Raw genomic sequence first — 22,475 nt, 5'->3', positions numbered from 1 at the left:
CTCTTCATCCCATGCAGTGGCTGGATTAGCACTGTACAACAAATCTGGGAAAAACGCCCTTTGTATCTGAAGTTATGCGATGGTTTTGGCTGTCCGTTGGGAGTAACATGGGCTGAGGTTGTTTATGGCTTGGCCAGTCATGCATGTCATTCAGAGCTCCCAGTGGAGGCATGTTTAAATATTTAGAGCATTCAAAAATGCGCTGAGGTAACAACTTGTACACCATGAAGGTAATTTAATTGCAGTACCCTTGATTTGATTTTTCTTAATCTTAGCGGAATCTTCTTCTTACTCTGCAGTGGCTTCAGGTCAAGGCACAGAACAAAAAAAGAACAGAGAGAGCCATTTCAGGTGTAAATCGATGACACAAGTGCCTCTCGTCAAAACAAGACTTAAAACGCGTTTGAAGTGTTGTCACAGTCTCCTTATAAAAAGTTGTTAATTACACAGCACATGTAACCACGGTCTCTGTCCTCTGCTGCATTCATGCATTGTCCAGATGCAACGAAGGCAGAATGTACATCAGGTACTATGACGAAAACCTCAGACAACAGCCTCTTTGCTGCCTGTGTTCTCTGTGTGTTCGTTGAGTGTCTCCTCAGGTACTCTCAGGTCACATGAGATGTCCTTGACAAGCAGAGTAAACATGAATTCTTGCTTTCTTCGAACCATGTGTTACAGGTAGCCTGGCAACAAGGCTGAATGTTGCGCTTTTGCTCCCAGAGCGAGATTTTCACTCCGGGTGATGGTTTTAGGTTCAGCTGTACTGAAAGAGAGAGTGTGAGAGTGAGTTTCTGTGCATGTGTGCTTGTACCTGATGCCATACTCCAATATGCTTCTAGAGGTAAGATACTTAAAGCTTCATACACAGAGCAGAGGGTTAGTTTAAAAGAATTTCTCAAGATATTATATTTCAAACCTGAAATGTTTTCAACTGTGTTATCTTTCCCTTTACCTGCAGACACTGAACAGTTAGGCATGCCATTTGTTTTGTTTTGAACTTGATTGTAGTTTGCCTTGCTGCGCTTAAACGTTTTATCTGTATATACTCGGCATTCCTCCAAATGTGGCATGATGGGATGCTGACAAAGTAACTGCAGGATGTGCAGTCTGTACCTTGGTGCTGCCTTACTATTGTGTCTTACTCTCAGGCAAACTGGTCGGGGAGTCTAATTTTAGCCCTCTACCAGGCCCGCTTGTTGAAAAATTGATCGATAGCGGAGTCGCTGCTATAGTAACAGTCACAGTTTTAATGGTGGTCAGGTGTCACTGGATCCCCTGTTCAGCAGATAGTGTACGACAATGAGTACAGTGCAGGATGTGACCGCATGAAAAAACAAAGCCATCTGTGAAGTCACTGACATGTCCAGGGGTTGTAACAGAAGAGAAAAGGTAAGGCTCAGTCCTTAAAGCCATTGTAACTGTGTGCTTAATGAGGAGAATGGTAGAGCACATGATGTAGGAGATGCATCAACACATTCTTGGCATGATAGCAGGAACAATCAGTTGTGTCTCGTCTTGTATCTTGTTCTTATCTGCAGGGTGATGACAGGGCGGACCTGTGTGGCTGGTGTAGCTGGTGGCTGGGAACACTGAAAGTAGGTGTCGTACAGCAGCGTGGTTTCACAGCCTGTCTGCTGAGGACAGGCTGCTACACCGGCTTCATTGCAGGCCCAAACACTCGCCACTAGTTTGTCACTTTGAAGTGGCCCGCTAGCACATGCAAGGCTGTATTACCATTTGGGTAGATGCAATTTAATCATTTGCAACTTCTTGGAGAATTTGCTCCACTGAAGCTGAACATCAGCATCAGATGAAACATTTTAAGACATTAACTGTTTCAATTTATATTGAACTCTTGGTCCACGTTGTTTTGTTTCACAAAACTACCCTTTTTTTTGTTCTATGTGTCAAGTAATTACCACACAGAAAACTTTCTACAAGATAGTATTAATGCTACTGAGTCTGGAACATCCCTTATTATTTTGTTCAAATTTCCTATCTGGTTGTTGGTTTAAGCACTAAAAACTTGTGTCTTTATCAAAGATACATATCTGAGTTAGTTTTTTTCCATGAAAATATTCCCTTCCTGCCTTAAAACGGCTTAGATGTAACTCTATACCATTACCGTCTTAGAATGCGTAGGCCTACATAGCCCCTGCCTGTTTGTCCACTCACCCCTCTGCTGTTCACTGCAGCTTGTGAACACCAGCTCTGCAAAACAACTCTGTGCTACACAATGGCAAGTTTTAAGATTGTAGTAATTCAGCCACGTGCTCTGAGCAGAAAACGATTAATCCAACCATCCATTATCTATACACCGCTTAATCCTCATTAGGGTCGCGGGGGGCTGGAGTCTATCCCAGCTGACTTGGGGTGAAGGCAGGGGACACCCTGGACAGGTCACCAGTCTATCACAGGGGTACACACAAAGACAAACAATCACACCTACGACCAATTTAGAAATCACCAATTAAACTCAGCATGTTTTTGGAGTGTGGGAGGAAGCTGGAGTACCCATGGATGCACTGGGAGAACATGCTAACTCCATGCACAAAGATCCCGGGAAGGCTGGGACGCGAACCAGAGATCTTATAGCTGCAAAGCGAACGTGCTAACCACCAAGCCACTGTGCAGGCCGAACCTGATTCATATAGAATAATGATACAGAAAGTTCCACCCTGAAAACTGACAGAACTGGTTCCACAGGTTTGCTACATAGCTAACTCTGGAAATCTGAATCTGTGTTTGAGACTTTCATTGGTACATATGTGCAGTTTCAAGGTGAATATGCCCTGCCATGGTGCTGTCTGCTTATTTCACTCATGATGTGTCTTCCAGTAAATGTAAAGGACAGTTTGACGAGGTAAAAAAGAAAAAGAAAAAAATAAAAAAATTAAGAAGCTCTTTAAAAATAGATTTTCAAGGTTGTAAAGTATCAGAAAATAGTAATAAAGGTAAGTTTACCACCGGAATCTCAATTTGTGTTTATCATCTAACTAGTAAACCAAAAGATATTGAGGTTACTATAATTTAAAAAAAAAAAAAACAAAACTCAAAGCTATCCTAAAACAGTGGTTCTGGAGAACTTGGGGCATTTTTGCTGAAAATGGTTTAAATGTTTAAACCCTTACCAATATTGAGGCCAAACATTTTTCTATAACCTCAGCTGCTCAGTTAATAATTTTCACTCAAGACCACTGGTTGCTGTGGTAAACTATCCGCAAGTTAATACAGCCATGAACCCCTGTGCAGCTGCTGTAGCTGCTCTTCAGGTAGCTTCCAGTTGCTGTGATTAGAGCATAATACAACAGAGTAGAGCCTCATAAACATATCATATTCTCCTGATGTGTATTGTTTTTCCATTAATGGCTTTTATTGCACAGCACTATCTCATTGTCTCTTTCCAAAGTCTGCTGTCTGCCAAAAAACAGATTTGGGCTCTTTTACTGCAGCGAGTCCACAGTGCATTCATGGTGATAGCACACAGACAGAATTAATTATTGGTTAATCTTAAGGTGATCCCATTTCTCAGGCTACACTGTTAATCGTGCACAGGCTCGGATTTTTGGTTTTCACACAAAGTGTTCATGCAGCTTTAAAATGCACAAACACTGATTTATAACACATCATCTTCCAGAACATTTAAACTGAATGATGAAGATGAGTCTAAAGTTTGGTATTGTTGCCAGCAAAGAGCTTTTGATTGGTCACTGTTTGACCATGTGACCTACAGCCAGTAAGGTCACAGCCTCAACTGTCTATTAATAATGATTTACAAAACATGAGTTGTGGCAACAAAGAGGTAGATGGCAACAGTTTCCAGAGTAGATGCAAGGTTAACTGTTAAACTGCACATAGCATAAATAATTGGTGAGTGGCATTTATTTCCTGCAGGAGCTCAGTGTATGGTGGCTAATTCAGTTAGCTTTGATTCATTTTCATTTATACAGAGCCAATTCTTGCATAAGTCATCTAAGGGCACTTCCTATAGTAAGATGAAGAACATCCATCCATCCATCCATCCATCCATCCATTATCTATACACCGCTTAATCCTCATTAGGGTGCCTGGAGTCTATCCCAGCTGACTTAATGCAAAGGCAGGGGACACCCTGGACAGGTCACCAGTCTATCACAGGGCTACATATAGAGACAAACAATCACACTTGCAGACAGTTTAGAGTTACCAATTAACCTGAGCATATTTTTGGTATATGGGAGGAAGGCAGAGTACCAGGAGAAAACCCACACATGCACAGAGAGAACATGCAAACTCCATGCAGAAAGATCCCAGGAAGGCTGGGATGCGAACCGGGGATCTTCTAGCTGCAAGGCAGAAGTGCAAACCACTGAGCCACTATGCAGTCCCTGATGAAGAATTTACAATATCATAACAAACAAATCTAATGCTTCCCTTTGAGCAGCATTTTGGGCAACAGTGAGAAGAAGAAACTCACTTTAACAGTGAGAAACCTCAAGCAGAACCAGGCTCAGTGAGGACAGTTATCTGCCTCAACCAGTCAGGGTGAGAGTATCGGGGAGAAGAAAGAAAAACACAGCAGAGATAAACAGACAAACAACACATAAGGGAACAATAGACATAAGGGAGACTGGTGAGACCAGTAACCACAGACTGTGTGCTGTTTAGAGTACAGTACATATATGTAATGTAGATACTAGTAGCACTACTTGGACAAACATTTTATCATCTTACAATGGTTAAAATGATCAAAAGATTTCACTCGTTGACGCCCACTGTCACAAATTCGTGACATACCACTTTCATTCAGACTGCAGCCGAGATAGCTTATCCATTCATCCAATGGCGGTTTGTGCATATTCAATACGTGCCTAAGAACCTTTTGCAAGCACTGGTTTCTCGTAGGACCAGTCGGAGTGGGACCTAATTATTATATATCTGTTACTATTATTATATATCTATGTATCTATGCTGTATGTGTAATAGATAAATTAACAATCTCCACTTATTTTAGCATCAGCTGGAAAGCAAAAACACACAGGATAGTACCGTGTTCATCCCAACACCAAGTGATGTGGGTCAAAGATTCCTTAAGCTTGTCCCCCTTGTCCAGGATACACCCAACCCAGGCACCTATCACATCTGGGACTTCATTGAGGAAGCTGACCTGAATCCTGTAAGAAAGACTTATGGTTTCAAAGGTGTGGGCAGGAAAGCCCAGACTCTGGGTGTGTGTAAGGGGGATCTGCTGCTTCCCGGGGCGTATGACTACATCGACTCCACTCAGGAAGTCCTGAGAAACCAGGCATCCTACTCTTTCAAAAACTGCCCCCGACCTGATATCATCACCCTGGGAATCAGAGACAAGGTAACGTTCAGACAGGAACTTTACTAATCCTTTCGGCACATGTATTTCACCACATATAGATGCACTTATTAGTTTTCTTTCTGAGCATTAGATGAGATTTTTGATAGCACCCTCAGGTCATTAAATGTACACTGTGGATTTGGACCACTAGCAGTGCTAGAGAGGAGTTACTATTAGTGAAGTGATGTAGGATTTGTTCATTATGTACAGTCCATGATCCATCCACGCAGCACTTCTGTACAGTGTCTCTTGTGGGCTGCCACATTTGGGTAGTATGTCAAGGTTTTGGTCGCTGTAGACAAACAAAACAACTTAATTGAGATGGCAAGATATCTGGAAGCTGTTATGTGTTTTTCAAATAGAATAGAATAGTTGCATCACATAACTGTAAGAACACAAGTATCTGTATTTACATTTCTATTACAGTAAGGAATTTTATTGGTGTTTTGGAACTTTGGACAGTGCCAGGCTAAGTGTTTCCCTTTACTGCAAGTGTTTAAGCTAGGCTAGGCTATTCACTCTCTGTGTGCCAATTCTGTACCTCATTTACAGACATGAGAGTAATTCAACTATTATTTAACTCTCAGAGAGAAAGCATATATGTGTATGTCCCAAAATGTTAGCTCTTCATTTAATTTGCAGAAAGAATAAACCTTACTGTATACTGTAACAAAGCTAAACATCCCCAATTATTATTATTTTTTATCATCATTCGATGGCTTTCTTACATAAACCAACATTAGAGTACAATTCAATTCTTGCATTTCCAACTTATTTCAGAGTAAAGTCTAAACCATTTATTCTTTTTGTATTTAATTTATTTTATGGTCCACAAATGGCTGCAGTGTGCAGTATGAAAACAATCAATAACATGACAACTTATTGCATCAATGACAGAAGGTTTACTATTAGCATTCAATGTAAAGTAAGCAAAAACTGTTGTTTTGTTCAATCACAGATGTCTACACTTCCTCTGTCCTTGTATTTCTTTGCCTGAGGGTGTAATTTACTTCACCAGTATTTATTAACTGCTTTGACAGCATATTTGGACGTAGCATTTAATTCTTACCAGTATTTCTCTTAAAGCACAGTAGGTGATCTTCAGAATGCACAAACAGCAGACTGGAAACACAACTCTTTGAAGAAGTTGCTGGTGATGTAACACAGTAGCCAAAAAACACAAAGAAGCAACTCACATGGCGATACTGTCATATATGATTAAGCACTTCTTTACTTTTGTTCCCTTTGCCAGGACATAAACACTTCGCCGTGCGACTACAACGTAACAGCGAAACCAGTGGAGAAGATTCCCTGCAAGTAAGCACTCAACAAACAGCCTCTCTTTAGTTCCCAGATCACAGCAGAGCAGACGAGCCATGAATCACCCCTTGATCGCCGAATCCTTCCTCCTCATCCGACATCTCTTTCACTCTCTCATTTCCTCGCAGCTCAAAGATGGAGGAGCAATCACCAACTTGCTCTCTCATTTTCTCTCCCTCTGATCATGCATGGCCTTATTCTTTTCTTCTCTCACTCTTCCACTCATTGTTCTTTCCTCTCTTTTTTGACAGCTAACCCCTCCACCCCCTCCTCCTCTCTTCTCTCCTCTTCTTGCAGGCATGTGATGTTTCGGTCGACTGTGCAGCGGATCAGCTTTCTGCCTGTAAGTATCTGGTCACCAAGAGCAGTTATTAGTACCATTCAGTGTTTCCATTGCCCACAAAAAGGCTTCATTACAATATACTTTCAATAGGTTTTGGTTACAAGCCATGACCTAATGTGTATCTGGTCTGAGCTGTACTAGAGCTAGTTATGACAACCACAAGGGTCAAAGAAAACTGATCCCACAGGCTGTCTGATTGTATCATTTGCCCCATTGGAGGGCCTGTTCTGCCACTGCGCTGGCTGACCAGTCAGCTTTAGCTCGTATTGCAGAGTGTTGCAGCCTTAGCCACGTGTCTGTGCTGGTAGCTGATGGATATTTGAGCTGTGCTGGCAGGTGCTGAGTGTTGACAGAGAAGGAAAGGTGCTAAGAAATCCCGAGGGTGTTATTACTGCAGAGTTGGGAGCAGTTTTCTGCTGTTAGTGGTGTCATAGTGACTCTAAGACACGTTTTTTTTTTTTTTGTCAAAGGTTAAGCAGCTACACCGATCCTACAGCTAAGTTAACCAAAACCGCAGATGATCCCGGCGGTTGACCCGACAGAGGTGGCAGTCATTAGCAGATCAAAGTTGAGGTGTCTTAATGTTTGGCCTGAGAAATCTGAGATGAGAGACAAGAAGTTTAGGTTTCTCTGTCTTGACTCACCGCCCAGAAAAAAAGAATTTCCACACTTTCATGAGCAAACCTCCAGTGAGCTGTGGATGTTTGGGAACAAAAACAATACATAACCCCCCCCACCCCCCCACCCCACCCCCCACCCCCCACCCCCCTTTATGATTTGACTTAATTTCTCCATCCTGGGGCGACTGTGTGTCCTAGATTTACATGCTGTGCTTTTTTGCAATATCGACTGCACGCGCTGCTCAGAAGGAACAAATCCTCCCTTGCGATTCAAGCCTGTTTGAATTAAAGTCATAATCCCTGACGTGTTCATATGAATCCTACTCTCCATTGCTGGAACACAAAAGTGATTTTGCATGAAAACTTGCTGATCTAAACACCTGCTGCCTGGAAGTTTTAAAGTGACACATTCGACACATGTTGGTCGCTTGATCTGTCCACGACTTTAGAGTGAAATACTTAAACAATTATTGGATGGATTTTCTTGAAATGCACAGACATTCAGGATGCCCAGTGGTGGAATCCTCATGTCTTTGATAATCTCCTGACTTTTCCTCTGATGCTACAATGAGGTTGAGAAAACATTTGAGAAATATGTAGACAATTATTGGATGGACTGCTGTGAAATTTAATTCAGACTTTTGTGTTCCCCTCAGGATGAACTGTAATTAATTTGGCAATCCTTTTTCACTTTTCATGTAGTGGCAGCTTCAGCTCAATATCTAAATGCAGCTTTGAAGCATGAGAAGCTGTTTTGGGATGTCTGTCATTCCTGAAGTAAAAATGCCATTTGTTTTTCTCAAAGAAAATATTAGTAGTCTTATAGTTTGAGAACATGTGCTACTAAAATCAGCACGAAACTTTCCCACATCAGTCATCAGTCCAAATGATATGATAAAAACTAAAAGGCAGATAAATCATCACAGGAGGAGTTAATTATAAGTTCCAAAGCGGATTTCATTGCATCATCAAGGAGGACCCTGTGTTCAGTGACGTCGGAGCAGGAACAATGTGGTGCAAACATTTGCAACAACGATCGGCCTTTTCAACCTTTCTGTTTCCATTGCGATGTGGCATTCAACAGCTTCAACCAGGATCTTCATTTTAAGTGCGCCAAAACAACAACAAATAGTTGCTCCTGAATATAACTCCAGTTCTATGAGCAGTTGAGCATGTAGGCAATAGAACATTGATGGGTTTGTTGTGTTAGTCTATATGGTAAATTTTAAATAGAAGATGGTGTCAAAGACATGGAGAGGGAAGAAAATGGTTCTTAGCCCCTCTGAGTTCAACTAATAAACGGTGAGACCTACACAGCAGTGTTTCAGAGCCACTCAGAACTACCTAACCCGCAGTAGCTGCTTTTTCTTCCCTGAAATTGGCCCAGAAAGAGGTTCTATCACGGCAGTTCTTGCGGTTGGAATGCACTCAAAGATGTGCGTTGCCCCAAAATAGCCCTGCAAGTTCCTTTTAAGGCCTATATTGCACCAAAAATAACTAAATATAGAATATAGAATGACATGCTTAAGTAAACTGAAGAATATGCTAAATGTTACACCTGGCAGTGATCAGCATTAGTGGTCTAACAGATCACAGTTGATCTGGAATCTGTAGACAACTCGACCTACAATTTGGCATTCATGTGATTAGTGGATTCATTGCAAAATTGGACCATCATCATGTTCTCATCACTTTCATAATTACTTTTTAAAGTAACCAGCAGTAAGGCCAATGCCCTATCTTGCAATTTTATTAAAATTTAACAGGCCATGCTCCACCTTTTCACCGAGTTTCATGACATTCAGCCCGGTAGTTTTTGCAAAATCCCGATGACAGAGAAACAAAGACAGACAAACGAATTTAAAAAAAAAAAAACACTGAAATGTCCCTCCACCTCATCTGATCTGTCACTTGGAAGTCACAATAAGATCTGAACTGTGGGTTTTTGGATCCATCCACCCCTGATCAGCATATTAGCTCTGTCATTGGGACTCAAAGCTCCTTTGTGTCTGAACACAGCCTCACACAGCTACAATGAGACTGCAGTGTCTTTTTGTTTGCTGGGAAAAAGCCCTTTGGAGTTGATGTATTTTTTATGTTTATGAAGGCATCCCTTTTACATAACTCAAGAAAATCAAGAATACATTGAATTAATTGAACCTAATGTCTCCAAATTTTCCAGTTGATTGAATGGAAAACTAAACAGCAAGATCCTCTTCACATAAATTAAAACCAGGTCAAAGTTTCAGAGACATTTACAGCATATGGTGGTTACCTTCACCACCCAGGGGAACGTTTCTGACATGCTGTGCCACACTAGGAAAGTAGGCCAGGTGCTTTGGCTCAAACACACATGCACACAAGTTTTGCTGCTGCCCGCCGACTCCCATGTAATGCACCTGCATTAGCACCTCTGGGAGCATCAGGCAGGCGAGTAGGGTCCGACAGGCCAGTTGCCGCGGATCAAGTGAACTGGCAACTGGGATCAAATATCATGTAATGGTAGTAGCCGTCCCTGTAAAGAAGAGAGGAAAAGACACCATCCTGTCCCTCTCCGTCAGAATCAGTGACTGAAAATGAAAGGCTGGTCCTGTGTTCAGGGACAGGGCAACAGTTTTATGTCTGGGGAGGAGGGTGGAGGAGGGGCGATGCTATTTCTGCATGGCACGCCGCTGGTGATGACCAGTATGTGTGTTAGTGGGTAAGAGGAAAGGAGAAGTGAAAGGCAAGGAGAAGGAGAGAGGGAGAGAGACCGACTGACTTGACAGAGACAAACCCTAAACATGTCGAAACCACGGATCTGGTGGCAAAGGTTAAAAAGCCATGAGTGAAATCATATATCGTAGGTCTTAAAACCAGGAATATGAGAGCCTGAAATAGATCTGGTGTACATTGTTGGTGCATCCTTCACATGACTGGATTACCAGCATGGTATAACAATAGGTTTTCACAAGAGTATATCCAAGGGTCGAGGAATTAATCCCTCATTTGGCTTTAAAAATGTTAGCGGTCAACATGTACAGTAGGTAAATTTACAGTAACTCTAAGAGCTTGTTCACACCATCAGGCCTGGAGTGGGCTGACTGAACACTGTGGGAAACGGTACACTTTTTTTCTTGTTTTGTTTGGATGCCTGAACAATCCCATTCCAATTCTGGAAGCTTCATTAAAATTAAGCTCCATGTTCTCTTCTGAGAGAACAGGACCTGTGCTTCAGAAAGGTTTAAATAATTGACACCAACATGGTGTTAGCTGAGTAAAGTCTGGAGTCCTGCTTGTATTTAGCTGTGTCTTATATCCGTAACTGCTGTGTACACCCAAGAACCTGCGTTGCTATCAAGATTGTGGTTGATTGAGTCTGCCTCAGTTATATAGATGCTTCTGGGTCATTGGGTTTGAGGACAAACTATTTGCTATAAGCTAGTGCAAAGTTGTAAGATTTTAAGATAAGATAATGTTGAAACTTTATGGATGTCGGCAGCAGATCCTTCATCCTTTTTGGATTGGGCTTGCTCTGACTCATCATTCAGATGCTCAACTGGTTTGGGATCTGGGGAGTTAAGAGGCTGGTTCAAGGCCTTGAGTTCTTTGTTGTGTTCCTTGAGGTGCCCCTGAGCGGTTTTTGCAGTGTGGAAGAATGCACTGACCTGCTGGAGAAGGCCACTGCCATCTGGAATGTCATTGCTATGGGTGGTTGTGTTTGGTCTGTAAGAATGTTTAGGAGGGTGATAGGTGTCAAAGTACCGAAGGTTTCCCAGGAGAACATTGCATTGTAATGAGATGATCGACGTTCTTCACTTTACCTGTCAATCATTTTAATGTTGAGACCGATTGGTATATATCATGGAAGTGTGTGTGTAACCTTCTAACAGGCTTCACTATTGGTGTGAGGGCCAGACTTTAGTCTGATGTACCTGTGGCTTCCCTGACCATCCCTTGGCTTTACCTCTGCCCCCATGGTCGTCACACAAGACAACTCTATGAATGACTACATGCCAGAATACATGCTAGTCTTGGTCTGCAACATATTAGGGACTGATCACATCGCTCAATACACAAACCAATGATTTGACCAATGACTACATTTTCTTACCACCTCAGAAAGAGGGACCTGCTCCATGCCACTACAACCCACAGACCAGACCAGCTAAAGGCATCACCTCCTGCTTCAAGTCTACTCTGCCTCGACTCCACAGTGTGAACTCAGTGAGTCCACTAATTTAAATTTACATTGTTCCTATAAATTTATAGGGCGGCACAGTGGCCCGGTGGTTAGCACTGTCGCATCATAGCTAGAAGATCCCTGGTTCACGCCAGCCTGGAACTGGTATCTTTCTGTGTGGAGTTTGCATGTTCTCCCTGTGCATGTGTGAGTTATCACTGGGTACTCCAGCTTCCTCCTACTGTTCATAAACATCCAGCCAGCCATTATCTATACACCACTTAATCCTTATTAGGGTCAAAGGGGGGCTGAAGTCTAGCCCAGTTGACTTATGGTGAAAGCAGGGGACACCCTGTACAGGTCACTAGTGTATCACAGGGCTACAAAGAGAGACAAACAATCACAGTCACATTCACACCTACGGACAATTTAGAGTTACCAATTAACCTCAGCATGTTTATGGAGTGTGGGAGGAAGCTGGAGTACCCAGAGAAAACCCATGCATGCAAACAGAAAGATCCCAGGTCCAGGCCAGGATGCAAACAGGGGATCTTCTAGCTGACGATGCTAATCACCGAGACTCTGTCCAAAAACATGCTGAGGTTAATTTGCAATTCTAATTTGTTCGTAGGTGTGAATGTGAATGTGATTGTTTATCTCTCTGTTCAGCCCTGTGATAGACTGGTGACCTGTCCAGGGTGTCCACTGCCTTCACCGTAAATTCGACACTAGCGGTGTACAGATAATGGGTGGATCATAAATTAAATTTTTTTACAGTTCTGTATCAGCTTAGCTGCAATATAGGATTTTAAAAATCTTGATGAGCAAGTAAAGTGGATTATAAGCATTTTAAAATTAGATTCATAAGTGATCTTACCATGATTTTGATGGAAAACATCTAATTTTAAAGAGATTAATTATGATTTGAATAATTCCTGCCTGTAAAGCGGAACATCGCACAGTTATGTGAGATATCGTAGTACTGAAAACATACCTTACAGATAAGGATACAGGTCACAGAATACAGATCTAATTCTGGAAATACTTTATATGTGATTTTATACTCAGAAGAAAGTAAGTGAAAAACTAAATATATAATATTTTTCTTTTGGGACCTCTTTGTGAAATGAAAACTAGCTGTTTATTTCTCCCTCTCTCTCTCTCTCTCTGTGTGTGTGTGTGTGTGTGTGTGTGTGTGTGTGTGTGTGTGTGTGTGTGTGTGTGTGTGTGTTTTCCACAGAAGACCCCAGGACCGGGGGCCTATGAACCTTACTGGAAGCGGTCTGACTATGGAGGTCACAGATCCCTCATTTAGCTGTTTTTCCACATCATTCCCAAGTGTGGACTTTATTTCCCACAATGCCAGGATCTCATTCTGTCTGAGTTCAACCTGAGCACATGTGCCCCTCCTAATTTAAAAAATAAAAGTAAAAACCATCAGTGTGTGAAGGAGGGAAAACCTCCAGTCTTTTATTACTTGGACCAATGTTTATCTGCATGTCAGTGAGGGATTTTGTGGTCTGCCAACGACATAATCAGCTACATTTGTTGTGCTCAAATCGCTTTAGTGACGCCGGCCAGGGAAGCAGAATGATCTTATCTGCAACAAAGGGTACTTCATTCCACTTAACTACATGTTCCCGGTATTGCTCTCTCCCTTCATCTCTCCTCTCTCCTGCTCTCGCTCCTCTCTCCCTCTTTGTTGGCAGCCAGGCTGCTTTGCCTTCCTACTATCTCTGCCCTGCGATGCACTCAGGAGGAGGAATGCTGCTCAGCCATGCGTCACATGCACATAGCTTAGTGTGGCATGCTGCACCCTCAGATAACACATTCAGTATTAGGGGCCAAGGCAGTGGCACACAATAAAACAGCTATTCTTATCGCTACCTACTCCACATACTCGCTCTTTCTTTCGACGAAACAAACAAGCACGGCTAATAATGTTGGGACACAGTGAGCAGCAGAGATAGGAATCACCTTTATGAGGAGCATAATGCTGCTGTATTATGTGCAACAAGGGGATAGGTACAGGAATAAAAGCAAACACATTGCATGTTTGTTATTAGTATATTTCTGAGGGTTTTGCTGAGCAGGCATGAGCTTTGTCAGCGCTGCTTCATGTTCACAGACACTAACGCAAAAGAGCAGCAGAATTTTGTGGCTTGGCCAGTTCGACAGTCGCTGAGGGAGTGGAGAGTTATATTCATCCTTTCCGCACAAATATCCGACGCTATCTGATCCAAGGATTAAATCTGCCTTATTAAGCTTTATTTTAGTATTGATTTTAAAGCATGAATAACAACACGTCTAATAGTATAGCAACTACTCTTCATAATGGCATTAACAAACAATAATATAGCTGCTTCAATGACAGAAAATCAGTCGCATGAGGATGGAAGATCTGAACTCAGCTAGAGTGTTCATGAATCTATTAACTGTCTCCTCAGTTCATCATTTATGTAGCAGTTCGCTGTGTCCGAGTGGTGACCTCAGTTTTTCGAAGCATAACTAAAAACATCTCCATCTCCAGTTCCTCTCATCTCTATTTCTTTGCTGGATGGACATTAAAGCTGCATTAACTAACATTTTGAAATACACAGAGGATTAAATTACTTTGCATATTGTGAAAGGTTATGGCTCTTTGTGATGAGCCTGAGAGGAATAATCATCAGACTGCATCATGCTTCAGTTCAATGGAGTTTTCTGGGGGTTTTCAGCTCTTTGTTTTGGTTTAATGTATGGAACTTTAATATTTTGTTTCAGACTCAACGATCCTCCTCAGTTTGAATAAAAAAGTTCTCAAAAAACTACCCGTGTTAACTGTCTAGCACCAAACAGCAGATGGACAGACTGAGTAACTAGTATTTGAACATAGACAAAGCCAAAATATGTTTCTCGTGAGTTGGTGGAGACCAAAGCAGGGAGTGAATGTGGGACTTTAATTGGTTAGGTGGTCCAAATGCTCTGGGTCTGATAGATGTGCTGTTTGCCTACCATGTCCAATTAATAAAGGTGATATGCAGTGTTGTGTTTGCAGCTGAATGGCCAAATGACCATCTAATTGTTGTAATGCTTCTGTAAGTGCACAGCTGCGGCAGTAGACAACCAGTGAGGGGACAACTGAAGCCATGTTTGTAGTCATATAATTGGAAAACCTGGTGCAGTCTGTGAAAATATTGGATTTCCACAATGATTTCCCCAAAGAGTATCATTCAATATTTTACCATCAAGGTACAAGCACAGACAGTAAACATCTGTGAGATAACAAAAGTACCTTTGAAGATTCAACCTGTCACTGACAAAGATGTTACTAAAGATTGTTTTTGGTTTTCATAAGTTAATGTTGTTACAGGCGAACACCATCTCCACTTAGCAGGTCAACACTAACCTTACAGATCCCTGCAGCTGACTGGGATTGCTCTTGTGAGATGCTGAAGAGCCCCTGAGCTGTATGAAAACAGGCATTAACATAGACTGAGAGTGGAATGTTATTTAAAGAACATTTTTTTAAGCTAAGAGATGACCGGAGGAGTGTTCTGGAAACTTGGCCTTGAACTGAATCCTTTACTTGCATTGACATGAGTGTTTCTTTTGGGACAATATTTAAGAGACTCGTGCAGAACATTGTCACAGCACATCTACTTGGCTGACTTTAATCTCACCACTCTGTTTTCCTTCAGTTGCTGACACTTAAGAGCCTGAAGAGGTTCAAGAGCCAGGCTCTTATTCCTGCTGTCATTATTGTGAAGACAAAGGAGCACACCCGGAGATGGAGACAATCTTATTAGCACGGGGCTTTGCACGCAGCCTCTGGAGGCCTGGACCTCTGGATCCACTGCTCCTTGTGAGGGAGATGCAATGATAGAGATATGAATGTGTGTGTTTGTGTGTAACAAGCAGCCGTTCCGCCTGTGGTCAAGGCACCAAGCCTTCAGTAATCTCTGTCTCTCTCAACCCCTGGCGCCCTTCCTCCCTTCTCATCTCAGTGATCTCCTCCACAGTCCAGCACTGATCTCTGACATATGCCTCATACTGACGACTTAACACCCTCCATCTCCCACAGCCTGCCTCCACCACAGGCACGGTGAGGCACCCGCTCTTCCGTTGTCAATCAAGCTCCTCCTCATAGACACACATTGCTTCAAAGAACACGCACGCAGCCGCACAATGCAACGAATTCACATGCACACATGCACTTGTGATCCTTTGGTTTTTAAATATGCACTTGCAAACTGATGCGCAAACCTGCAAACATGTGTGCACATACATGCGCATAGAGTTCTGTGGACCAGTAACTGGGCCATCATGTGCGTATTCCTGAAGATTCTAAGTATCTGAAACTATTTCTACATAAAATTATTTTAAAAAATCATTAAGGTGTCGACAGCTACTGAATAAAAACCCACAGAGAAAATGATCAACACCCAGCAGTAGAGCCAACACAGCATATACTGCACAAATCCCACTGCAAACACATGATCCTTTTTCATCTCTGCTACAATTTCATGTGAAGGGTGGTAGGGATGCGATTTAAGTGTGATTTAAGATGTGCTGGCACAGTGAATTTCGATCGTTTTACTACGGTCACAAGAACATCTGGTGTCAGGACAGGTCATACAAACAGCCCAAACACTGAGTCCGCTTTCCGGGAACAGCCTAATGAGATCCGGTCATCATTCAGCGAGCAGTGCAGCACATCGGAGAGGGTCTGGAATAAATCTGTATTTTTGGCAACTTACAACAAGAGGTGACCCTGCTACTCAGCTGTGCTGCTGGGCCGGAGTCAAGCACGTCAAATTAGCAGCTAACTCTGGACAGCACGCTGAGAAAATGTGACACAGCTCTAGAATGATGAAGAAGGCAGACTGCTGGAATTTCCTAAGAATGTGAGGTTACTTAAAAATACTCCTAATCCAGCTCTGGTATGGGACAAATGCTGAGTCCCAGCTAAAGGTCTCCAAACAAACAAACCCTCGAAACAGTGCAGCCATTGTTCGTTCTCTGACATTGTGCTGAACTAAAATTGAGCCCTCAGATGAGCCATGCTCCATCCACCTTCCTCCGTTCAACATGAGCACCTGAGAAACTTCAGCCAGCAGCAAGAAGGTCAAAGAAAGAGGTGACAGGTTCAGAGGTGCTGCACCTTTGTGTCCTCTTTTAAACCCCGGTCACATTCACTCTCATCAGCAAAGCCCACACTGAGGGTGATGACTAACAACCTGAGGAATTCAGTGGGCAGTGTGACACACCAGGAGGGCAACCAGGTATCCTTTTAACCCCCCTCGAGCTGCCGACAGACGCACTGGAGCAAGATTACGCTTCTATTAAATGACATTTAAAAGTTTAATCAGCTCCAACAGGCGACTGTTAGCGAACAAGAGGGGCCATTGTTTAGGTGGGTAATGGTGCTGGGACCGTCGCCGTGTGCGTGGACGTGAACCAACAGTACTGGAGGCCTATCAGTTGAGCTGGGAGTGATTGATGGAAGAGAACATGCTGCTGGCCAAGCTGCTGTTTACCGTGGTGTTATTAGGCCTGGTGCTCGGCAATTTCAGCCTCATAAATGAGCCTCAGAGCATGTCCAAAAAAAATGAGGCTGATGGTGGTGTGGGAACAATGTGAGAATAATTCAGCACATTTTTTTCATATCATTAAGGTGTTGGTGCAGCTGCAGCAAAGACTTGATCGCTTTGCGTTGAATCTGTTCGTCTGATCTGCACCAAAAATGTAAATGTGGTGATTCTGAGATAAGATTTATGCCAGACTATTTCTTGGCCACATCTGGTCATTTTCACCATGTCAGTTTTTGTACACATTACACACCACGAGTTATTATGAGCTTTGGAGGTGCTAGTAGGCACATTTAGTCACCTTTTAGTCCAACTCACCAGATGTAGACTGCAGAAATAAGTCTGCAATATAAGTCTGGACATTTCCCCTCCCATTTTCAAAATCCCCTTCAACATCCACCTCTGGGTAGCAAACTACCAAACTGAATTTTTTTGCAGAAGGTTTATTTTGTACAGTGAGGCTATCCTTGTAGTTTTTCTTTGGGAAATTAGCCATTTTAATGACAGCGTTCGTCTCCGTGGATGCAAATCTTCCCCCAAAACAATTCTCCGTCAGTATTTTCATTGAAAATCATTGCAGCATAAAATATACAAACATGGCAGAGATTTTTCTCATGCCTATAGCTGAATAATGATGAGGTGCAGTCAGATCATTCTATACAGTATTGTGTCTGCACTGGAGGATGGTCTGGCTATGTGAGAGTAGATACCATTAGACAGATCCAAATGACCTGTTCCCAGTCTTAGCTGAGTTGCATTGTTGCTTATTTAGCATACATGAGAGTGGTGTTGTTTTCATCAAACTCACTGAGAAAGCAAATAGTCATTTCCAAAATTGCCAAACTCTTCTTTTAACCTATCTAAATTACACTCACAGACTTTGTGATGACTATGCATATGTATTTAAGCCCTACATCAATTAAGGTAGCCTGCACAGTGGCTCGGTGGTTAGCACTGTTGCCTTGCAGCTAGAAGATCCCCGATTCGCATCCCAGCCTTCCCAGGATCTTTCTGCATGGAGTTTGCATGTTGTCTCTGTGCATGTGTGGGTTTTCTCCGGGTTCTCCGGCTTCCTCCCAAAGTCACAAAAACATGCTGAGGTTAATTGGTAACTATAAATTGTCCGTAGGTGTGAATGTGAGTGTGATTGTTTGTCTCTATGTCAGGGGTAGCCAACACGGTGCCCACGGGCGCCTGGTTGCCCCCAGAGACCATGTGAGTTGCCCTCCACACATGTTCTAAAAATAACACTAGTCACCATGAAATTCCTTATAAAAAATTATAGTTGCTATTCTTTTTAAATCAGAAATACTTACATTAATGCAGATTTTAAATTACAATATGTATTATAATTTAAAAAAAAAACTAAAATGTCTTCGGTGTAAATGAACTTTGACCATGTCCGAGTCAAAGTTCACTGCGCATGTCAAACCACCACGTCATTCTGCTGAAGCGTCCGGACGCAGACACTTTGTGACGCTAGATGTGGTTTTTACGCCCAAAACATGACAGAGAAGAGAAAGAGAAAACACTGTTTTCACGATGACTGGGAGGAAGAGTTCTTTTTCACGACAGTGAAAGATAAATGTATGTGTCCTGTTTGCAGGGCGACTATTACGCCGGCAAAGCGGCACAATGTGGAGAGACGCTGCTTTAGCCGCTACAAAGCTTCCATGCTAACTAGCCACCTGCTAGCGCACATAGACTGGATGCGCACTACCGACAGGAAAAGCCCGGGACTTAAAGGCAGGTTTGGCATTTACAACGCGGCGAAAAGTTTCTTCGTGGAGAAAAATGTACCATTAGAAAAGCGTGTTTCAGTGGCGACGTACGGGGCTCCCTCCATGACGCGTCGGCATGCAGGCTTCACTGTACGATGCAGAGGTGATCCAGACATTGAAGGTGCTGCTGGAGGAGCTGTTAGCTGAACATGGTGACCTGTTACTACACACAGAAACCCCATGGATCAGCAGGGGACCAGTTTTGCAGCGTTTTTTGTCACTGTTGAACGAAATCAAAGAGTTCATGCAATCCAAAGGGGAAGACACCTTGCTGCTTGAGGACACTGAGTGGATTCTTGACCTTGTATTTTTAACGGACATAACTGAGAAACTGAACCATCTGACCTGTGAGCTGCAAGGTAAAGGTAAGATATGATAAGCTCTGCAATGCCAGGCTTCCCACTAACACACATTTACAGACAAAGAAAGAGATAACATATGTTGTCATTCAAAACACCGTGCCATTACATAAAAATGTGGTGAAATAATTTGTTGAAAACATGTAATGATTTGTTGTTATGATCTGTTAAAAATGTTGCAATGCTGGTGAAAAATGCTGGTGATTAGTACTAATGTGATAGGATTCATTTCAAAATGTGAAAGAGTTGATTTTTTTTCTTACATAACTGATAATTTTTACAAACATGGGACAGAGTTCATGAATTGTTCAAAAATGTTACAAAGGTAGTAGTTTGCACAAATGAAGCATGATTTGATGACAGTTAATGATTTCCTAAAAATGTTAGAAGTGATAATTTGCACAGAAATGTAACTGGTGTGATTTTGAACAAAATGCTGCAAATATGCTGATTCATACAAAACTGCCAAGAAAGATATTTACCAAAGTTTCATAGATGGGATACCTCTGACTTTTAAACATTGAAACAGATTTCCATATATATGTGTGTGTGTGTGTGTGTGTGTGTGTGTGTGTGTGTTTCCTACCGTCGTTGTTGTGGAAATCGTTGTTAATAATTATTGTAAGGAATAATTAACATAAATGTGATCAGACAGTCTCTTTACATATTATTTTCATTATTATTGTTGTTGTTTAAAGATGATGGCGCAAGTTTGTTATTGAGGAAGTTTGTATCAAACAAGGTGCCCTTCGAACTACTCAGTACCCTTGAAGTTGCTCTCAGGTTCTAAAAGGTTGGGGACCCCTGTTTTATCTGCTAAAATCATGTTACTATTGTCATGTGAGTGTGTTAGAATGCTCACATGACAATGCTCTGCTCTATGTGTAGCCCTGTGATAGACTGGTGACCTGTCCAGGGTGTCCTTTGCTTTCGCCCTTAGTCAGCTGGGACTCCAGCCCCCCGCATAACCCTAATGAGGATTAAGCAGTGTATAGATAATGGATGGATGGATCAATTAAGGTGGATGAAATGTCAAAGCCATGAACATTGGTTACAAACGGCAGCTACAATATCTATGAAAATTCTGGAAGAAAACATTAGCTAAGTATTTTTACTGTAAAATTGCTCAACATGTCAGAATGCAAAGCTTTTAGGATTGGCTTATGTCCCACAGTAAACACTGTATTTAACCCTCACCTCGAAGCGATCCTCACAGCGTTGAGTGCATTCTTTGTCAGCATGTGAACACTGAAAGCACTGTTGCATCGAACTGAGCTGGAACATGTTTTCTCCTTGGGGATGGACCACGTATACTGACATTTTATTTATAAATGAGATTACGGAGCCACATCTGATCCTCATAACCTCCATCACACCCCTCACCCATCCATGACTCCCTGGCCTGGTTTGGACATCACAATGATGGTTTATGGTTTCCTTCTTGGAGCCTTGCACTGGCTCCACCCAGCCCGTGCCCTCTGCATGCCCCTGCAGGGTTGGCATCAACACACACACATGCATGCACACACGCATGCACACACACAGCACTGTGACCTTAATTCCAAGCCCACACATGACCCTCACTCAGAGTGCTCCCACCTTTGACTGTCCTCTGTCTGTTTGATATTGATCACCATTCATGATGTATGGACAGTGTGTGTGTGTCCTGGGGGAACATATGTCCAACACATGGACCTGAACACTCGATACCTGTTGCTTACTACCATCCCACCCTCATATCACACACACAGACAGTCTTTAGTTGCTCAGGTGTAGAAGTGAGAGCGTAACCAGAGCGACATGCATGGGTGCTCTGACATCACCATGACGCAGACGCACAAGACTATACATGTATGCATGTATGTAAAGGTGTGTGTGTGTGGTGACATTAGGTCCAGTGAATAGAGATTCATCTGCTCGTTGTCATTCTGAAAGGCTTTGCAGCGGGCCGCTTCCGCCATTAATCTGTCTCCTTTTACCAGAGCTGTCAAGACCATGGCATGTGCGTGTGTGCGAGTGTGTATTTAAGCATGTGTTCTGTACCACACAATGTGTTCATGTGTCTCCATGTGTCAGTGTGTGTGTGTGCGTGTGAGCACACCATGTAATATTTCACTCCTTCCCCTCGGGGATTAGACCATTCATCTCCCAAAGCCCCTGTGTAGGTGTCTCACACAGCACTAATGAGGAGAGGATGGAAGATGGGAGAGTTTGCGAGCAAGGAGGGAAAAAGTAAAAATAGATTTTTCGGGCGGCAGAAAAGAAGGCGACAGTGATCGATAATTTCTGCGCCAGAAATCGAAGTATTGATGAATGAGGGATTTTCATGCAGGGAGCGATGGGAATGTGGGCGATAGCAGAGCTTTAAAAAAGACAGAGAAGGCAGGGATTAGTGCTTGTAGCCATACAGGGAGGGAAACAGTTGAGATTTTTTTTTTTTTTTTTTTTTTTTTTTTTTTGCTGAGAGCAAAGGCAGGAACACTTCCCATAACACAAATCAATTTAAACCAGCCTGAGACATTGATTATAGCTGGCTCATACCTCGCATGGTAACAGCAGACATCAAACAGACACTGTCAAGCCTGTAAAACCACACAACAGGGGCATTATCTGCCTTTCACTGTGTATGTGTGTAGTGCCTGTGTGTGTCTTGTCGGTGTATGTGTGTGTTGTTCAGCAGACCAGATATCTCTTCGCTTCCCCAGTTACTCAAACAAGGGGATGGCTGCTAGGCAACCAAGCCACATCACATCACATCAGGCAAGCCGGGAGAGAGCGAGAGACATAGAGAAACAGAGAGGGAGAGACAGAGCGAGGAGGAGGAGGGAGTTTGGAGGCAGAAAACTGTGCTGGCAGTATTACATAAGCCGGCAGCCCAGTCCCACTGCTCACATTAATGTGGTTAGGCACTCGGAAGTGATGTCCATTAGTCACAAGTGACAAGGCAGGTGAAGATGCGGCATCCAGCAG

At 42.7% G+C, this 22,475-nt stretch overlaps 1 protein-coding gene across 4 annotated transcripts; it reads left to right on the top strand.

The window, feature by feature from the left end:
- Positions 1–693: 693 nt before the first annotated feature.
- Positions 694–13,232, top strand: stpg4 (sperm-tail PG-rich repeat containing 4). Of its 4 annotated transcripts, none has more exons than XM_035951990.2 (7): positions 738–844; positions 1,542–1,598; positions 5,096–5,350; positions 6,603–6,667; positions 6,968–7,013; positions 11,735–11,839; positions 13,036–13,232. In XM_035951990.2, the coding sequence occupies exons 1-7, from the start codon at positions 818–820 to the stop codon at positions 13,108–13,110; spliced, it is 630 nt and encodes a 209-aa protein (XP_035807883.2). In that variant the 5' UTR covers positions 738–817; the 3' UTR covers positions 13,111–13,232. The 4 variants fall into 4 exon arrangements, with proteins under 4 accessions (XP_035807884.2, XP_035807883.2, XP_054874705.1 ...); XM_055018730.1 differs by lacking the exon at positions 738–844 and adding an exon at positions 864–1,392 and having other exon boundaries at positions 13,039–13,232; XM_055018729.1 differs by lacking the exon at positions 738–844 and adding an exon at positions 865–1,392.
- The last annotated feature ends 9,243 nt before the right edge of the window (positions 13,233–22,475 follow it).

Source organism: Amphiprion ocellaris, chromosome 16, assembly GCF_022539595.1.
Source record: "Amphiprion ocellaris isolate individual 3 ecotype Okinawa chromosome 16, ASM2253959v1, whole genome shotgun sequence".
NCBI classification, from domain to species: domain Eukaryota; kingdom Metazoa; phylum Chordata; class Actinopteri; family Pomacentridae; genus Amphiprion; species Amphiprion ocellaris.
This window is presented reverse-complemented; position numbering and strand designations above follow the sequence as displayed.

What these genes read in the sequence shown, in the direction of transcription:
- stpg4 (XM_055018729.1), top strand. Translation starts at nt 1,363, where the DNA reads ATGTCCAGGGGTTGTAACAGAAGAGAAAAG. An exon ending in GTGGAGAAGATTCCCTGCAA is followed by an intron (nt 6,668 to 6,967) that starts GTAAGCACTCAA and finishes CTCTTCTTGCAG; the next exon opens with GCATGTGATGTTTCGGTCGA. An exon ending in AGCGGATCAGCTTTCTGCCT is followed by an intron (nt 7,014 to 11,734) that starts GTAAGTATCTGG and finishes TTACCACCTCAG; the next exon opens with AAAGAGGGACCTGCTCCATG.